Genomic DNA, 5,612 nt, shown 5'->3' with positions numbered 1-5,612 from the left:
ATGTTTGAATTAGATTATGTGTAGAATTTGATTATGTATACATACATAGGAAATGTTGTATATAAGTTAGTAAAAATATTGATGAATCTTTTAATTATTTATCTATTTTTCCATATTAGTTATTGTTACCTAAAATACAATAAGTTAAATATGACAAAAACAATTATATACCTCGTATTAATTAATTAATATTAAAAGAGAGGCGAATCAATGAGTGACATTTGTCATCACCACATTGATTTCCTCTCTTTTAGTATATTATATAGATAACACATAAGAGTAGTTGTAGCAATAGCAAAATGATTAATGGAGTAATTTACGTGCTAAGCAACAGTTTAGTAAAAATGGATCAATCTATCTCTGTCCTCCTACTACTACGACTACTACTGCCTCTGTCACCACTGTTCCCTTTGTAAATCCCGTCCTACCTCTCTTTCTCTCTCTTCAATTTCGTAGAGAGAGAAGTCAGACATAAAGGGTCACCTCATTTTCAACTTTCAAGCTTTGAATTCTCTAAACCCCATTATCTTCATCAATTCCCTCAACCGTTTTCCACCACCATTATCCTGTTTTCAAAGGTTCAGTTTTTTTTTTTATATATATATATACTTATTATTTTTCCATGGCTTTTGATCTGTGTTTATAGCATAATTCTGGCAGATCTGTATGTAATTTTGCACCAAATTCTAGAATTTTGCTTCAAAATTTTCTCTTAGGCATTTTATCAAGCACTTGGTGTTCATAACATGTATGATTGAATGAGTAGTTTTTTTTTTTCTTCTGATGTGGGTCATTTCCCCTTTGCTTTTCATTGTGGTCCAATTGTCCCTACTTGCTTGTTTGTTTCTTTTACATAATTTTTTGGCAATTCTCTGGCATTTCTTTTTGATGGGTAGTGCTAAGGTGGTACCATATCACATAGTAATAGACAACATTGTTTATCTCATGTCCTGTTGTAATCATTCATGATTAAGAAAGGGAAAGTTGTGTGATTGAATTGTGGGTGTGAAATTAGCTTTTACCCCATTTTGTGATTTGTGGGTTGATCTTTTTGCTTCGATTTTATAGGTTTTTGTACACTTTTGGGGTTGTGTGAATGGAGTCTCCAAATGGGGTTCCTGTTGAGGAATGTAAGAACAATGGTGTCACTGAGAATGGAACTGATGAGAAACCCATTGTGGAAGAATTGAGTTTGAATCAGAATGTTGTAAATGATGGAAAGGTTTCTGAATCTAATCTGGAATCGAAGAATGTGGTAAAGTCTGATTCTTTAAAGGGGTCTAAGACCAAATCTGGTGGTCCAAAGAGATCCAAGACTGGTGGGATTGAGATCTCAAAAGTTTCTAAGGTATAACATCATACCACTTTTGCTTATATTTTTGGAGGGAAGAGAGGTTTAAATCTTGCTTTTAGGATTTTCAATTGTGAGGGTTGAGTGAATTTAGTTTGCTGATGTTGATGCAGGAATCTGCTGCTATCAAGAAGGTGACTGAGCAAGCTAATGTGAAGAGTGGAGTGTCGTCTCTTCGGAAGAAGAAGCCGAGCTTAAGTCAAAGTCTCTCGTTCCCATCGAAAGTCGCTCATGGCAATCCGCTGAAGAAAAGCCTTGATGTTACCCCTGCGAAATCAAATTCCAAGCAATCATCACTAGTAAATGGGAAAAAGTCCAATGCATCTTCTTCTGAAGCATCACTGATTACGGAATCTGTAATGGATCCTTCAAATGGCCAAACGTCGAATGAAGTTACTTCAAAGGAGACAAATGCGAAAAAGAGTGGGATATCTGCTAAGAAACCATCAACTGTGTCTGCTCCGATCATTAAGCGCTCTGTGGTAAACTTCATTCTTTCATGTTGAGTTTATGATTGTATATTTTGGTATTTAATACTAGTACCACCTATAATAGTGCTTCATCTTTGTCTTTTGTTTGTGTATCAGTCAGCAAAATCTGTTTCAAAGACTGCAAATGCTAATGGTCATGTCTCCGAATCCTCTATGTATGTTTTGGCGACCTTATAACTTTGCTTGTTAAAATATGTCAACTGAAATATCTTTTACTGCTATTCTTGCACTTGAACAACCTAGATTCTAATTAGCTTCTAAATAACTTCAGAGTTGTTGATGTATGTCCGAAGCCTGAAAAAGAAGTGTTTCCTGAGGTCGAAGATAGCGATGATTCCAAGGATTCAAATCAGTATTGTTCTTACCCTGCAACTTTCTTTTATTATGATGTTTATCCTTTCAGTATTGATCTGATCTCCTCAATGGGATGTCTTATGTTAACAGGAACCAAGATGATACTTCATCGAAGAAGAGTTGTACCTCTGGATTTGCCTTTAGGTTGGATGAACGTGCTGAAAAACGAAGAGAGGTATTCATGAATGTGTGTGTTATCTCAAATTTAGCTGGCAAACTTTTTAAGCTTTTATTATCAACTGTTATTACAAGTGGTGTATTGTTTAACTTCTTCAGTTCAATATGAAAATTGAAGAGAAGATCCATGCCAAAGAGGAAGAAAAAAACAACTTGCAGGCCATGTCTAAGGTATTGATACTCAGCTTTCTGTATACACAGTTATAGGTGTCTTAGTTTTGTTGCTCATATATTTGTAATTAATCTGATCCATATTTCATATATATTATATGTACTTTGATGTGTACAGGAGAGCCAGGAGGCAGAGATCAAGCGACTGAGGAAGAGCTTAAATTTCAAAGCTGCGCCAATGCCAAATTTCTATAAAGAACCTCCGCCAAAAATCGAAATAAAAAAGGTAGCTTAGCCATGTGATTGATTTTTCTCTGTTTTACGTACTTGAATGCTGTATTTCTAATGTTCTAATCAGAATATTTTAACGAAGCACATCCTCAAAATTTCTGCATAAATTCTTGTTTAGCATCAATGAAATTCCCGTCAATGTCACCCTTTTTCTGCAAGCTCATATTGGTTGGCTTGACCCATTAGGAACATGTTTATCAGGTTAAAGCTTTAGAAGCGTAATACATTGAGCTGTCCATTTTAGTCAAGCTCTTTAATGATAAGGGCTGATTTAGTTTAGCCTTGATGTGATTCAACAACATTGTGCAAAAATGTAGTTCTTCTGAGAATTTAGGAAGATTACAAAATCCCCTTGTATGAATACTTGAGAAACCCCTTTTTTTGTATTGATTTGATGTCCAGGCGATGTTTTAGGCATCTCTTGGGTGGATTGGCAGTTGTCATCTTACTCATATAGAGTATTGAAGTGTTATATTCTCTGCTTCATAAGAGATTCTTTGCTGGTACCAGGCTGTCCGTTATACTGTCCTCGCTATGACTATTATGGGCACTAAACTTAGGCTTGTCCACACATTCTCATCTATTGTTTACAGGATCACCCTCACTTTCTGTATCTATCACGTACACATTTTGTATTTATCTTATGCTTTTGGCTGTTTGTGTGTTTGTTGCATAATGTTCTACTTGCATCAGCTATATACATATATGTGTACTTATCAAACTGATAATTGAAATATTACTTACAACTTCACATGGTATCAAAGCAGTCATCCATCATCACCTCCTTAATAAATTATCCTAATTATCAATCTTTCACTGCTAATTACTGTTCTCACGGCTTAACCCCGATGGTAACTAACAAGAACCAATCAACCTTTCTTGTTATCATAATCCCGAACTCTGTCAAGCACTAAAGCTGGCACAAAGCAATCACTGAACTTTAATCTTATAAAACTTTCCAGGTTCACAATATCCTTAGCATAGTGACAAAATGAAGGCAACAATAATGCACAAGTTAAAACTTGTGGGTTGTGACTTGCTTCTGTTTGAGAAAATTAGCTCAAGCTAGAAGTGAACTGGAGTATTGTTTAATCATCCAATCCCTGGCTCATACACCTACTTGATTGAATTGATTGCCCCCTTTGGCTTTAACTTCCACTTGGCTTCTACTTTTTCCTGTTTCTGATAGTGTTAACATACTCTTTCAGATACCAACAACACGTGCCAAATCTCCAAAGCTTGGGAGAAACAAGAGCCCAGTTGCAGCAAATACTGCAGCATCTGAAGGAGGTGCAGCTTGTGTTAGCCCCCGTGTGAGCAATGTGGTGAAAAGAGCTCATGTAAATGGTGAGAGAAATGCTGATTCTTCTACTCAAAAATCTGCTAAGAAATCCCAATCAAAGCTTCAACCTCGAGAATCTGGTACTACTAAAAGCGAAGAGAAGAATGTTAAATCTAAAACAAAGAAAAAGGAAGTGATAACCGAAAATGATAAAGCAAGTGGTGAGGTGACAGAAGAGACCCAAAGTTCACCTCAAATTCCTTTCGAGGTTGCCGAGGAAGCGAAACAAGTCTCACCGATGGAAATCTCAAAGGACAATGGAGTAATAGAAAATGCTAACAGAAGCGAGGCCATATCCAGTGAAATCATGGTTGGGGGTTGAGGAAGAGTTTAGCGCGGAAACTGCCTGAGGTTGATGCAGTTGTAAAAAGAATTGCTTTTGTATATGGAGAGTTGTATATCGTTTATTAATTTGATATGTTGAAGGGGGGAAGAAGAAGATGAGAAATGTATGTATTGGCACCTAAAAAGGTCAAATACATTGTTTGTCTTTGGTTTTTTTTTTTTCTGTTCATTTATATCATAGTTTTTGGGTAAACTATCTAATCCTTTGGTTTGGTTTTCCCTTTAAACACTAGAAAATATGATTATCAGAATACATTCAGACCCTTCCTCCCTTCCCCAATTTACCTGTCTCTTTTTTTTTTCTTTTTATTCTAGTATGGATATTGAGTTTTACCCCTTAGTTTTTTTTTGAAAGATTTTCACCCCCTTAGAAGGATTTTTACCTCTTAGTTAATTGGTATTCATTATGCCCTTAGGAAAAACGGATATTAGAAGATTGTTTTGTATTGATATTTTCTTTTGTAATGATATAAGGTAAACTAATTGTCGTTCTTGTCTTTTTTTTTGAACCTCCATATTGTTCTCGAGTACATCCAACCATTTAGGGGTGTGTGTTTTTTTTTTTTTTTGCGTAACTCGTAAAATGAGCAAAAAAAAAACACCAATAAATACACCTAGCTCTAGCTGTACCGAAAACACGATATATTTTGTACGTAGTCCTTTTGTGTCTTTTTATATCCATAATTCCTCATTCCTGAAAATCTGAAATGAGTTTGAAGTAATTATGAAGTCAATTGAGTCTACTTCAGGAATTCAGGATGTAGTGGATACAAGTTTTGTTGGGCCATAAAAAGGACTGACTGGACAATAAAGCTTATGGATCCAATTAAACATGATAACAACTAACATGGACTCACTGCGAACACTTGATTGGGTCCAATCCAAAGTCACAATCAAGTAATGTACTCCGTCCGTTGTCCTGATCTTCCATTCTTCCTACGTTACGTTTACATGTATTTCCTCATGTAACTTTTTCTGTTTTTTTCTATTTTTTTTTGAAAGGTAAGGAGAAAAGTACCTTAGGAGCCCCTCCGCACGAGGAGTTCTCCTAAGTAATCACTATCTAAAATGGACAGTAATTAGGGACTATTACAAGATTCTATACCCATAGTGTTACTAACTAGATGTCCTATATTTGCTATCCAATCTG

General features: G+C 35.6%; 1 protein-coding gene across 5 annotated transcripts; it reads left to right on the top strand.

The window, feature by feature from the left end:
- Window positions 1–345: 345 nt before the first annotated feature.
- On the top strand, window positions 346–4,725 carry LOC110798144 (protein WVD2-like 4). 5 transcript variants are annotated; one of them, XM_056831055.1, is made up of 9 exons: window positions 346–578; window positions 1,069–1,348; window positions 1,465–1,833; window positions 1,939–1,997; window positions 2,114–2,194; window positions 2,287–2,383; window positions 2,473–2,544; window positions 2,663–2,770; window positions 3,984–4,725. In XM_056831055.1, the coding sequence occupies exons 2-9, from the start codon at window positions 1,097–1,099 to the stop codon at window positions 4,437–4,439; spliced, it is 1,494 nt and encodes a 497-aa protein (XP_056687033.1). In that variant the 5' UTR covers window positions 346–578; window positions 1,069–1,096; the 3' UTR covers window positions 4,440–4,725. The 5 variants fall into 5 exon arrangements, with proteins under 5 accessions (XP_056687033.1, XP_021858992.1, XP_056687036.1 ...); XM_022003300.2 differs by having other exon boundaries at window positions 348–578; window positions 2,287–2,371; XM_056831058.1 differs by lacking the exon at window positions 346–578 and adding an exon at window positions 648–748 and having other exon boundaries at window positions 2,287–2,371.
- The last annotated feature ends 887 nt before the right edge of the window (window positions 4,726–5,612 follow it).

Source organism: Spinacia oleracea, chromosome 6 (genome assembly GCF_020520425.1).
Source record: "Spinacia oleracea cultivar Varoflay chromosome 6, BTI_SOV_V1, whole genome shotgun sequence".
NCBI classification, from domain to species: Eukaryota; Viridiplantae; Streptophyta; class Magnoliopsida; order Caryophyllales; family Amaranthaceae; genus Spinacia; species Spinacia oleracea.
This window is presented reverse-complemented; position numbering and strand designations above follow the sequence as displayed.

Coding starts and splice junctions, on each gene's coding strand:
- LOC110798144 (XM_056831055.1), top strand. CDS start 1,097: ATGGAGTCTCCAAATGGGGTTCCTGTTGAGGAATGTAAGAACAATGGT. Junction 1,998..2,113: donor CATGTCTCCGAATCCTCTAT/GTATGTTTTGGC, acceptor AAATAACTTCAG/AGTTGTTGATGTATGTCCGA. Junction 2,545..2,662: donor ACTTGCAGGCCATGTCTAAG/GTATTGATACTC, acceptor TGATGTGTACAG/GAGAGCCAGGAGGCAGAGAT.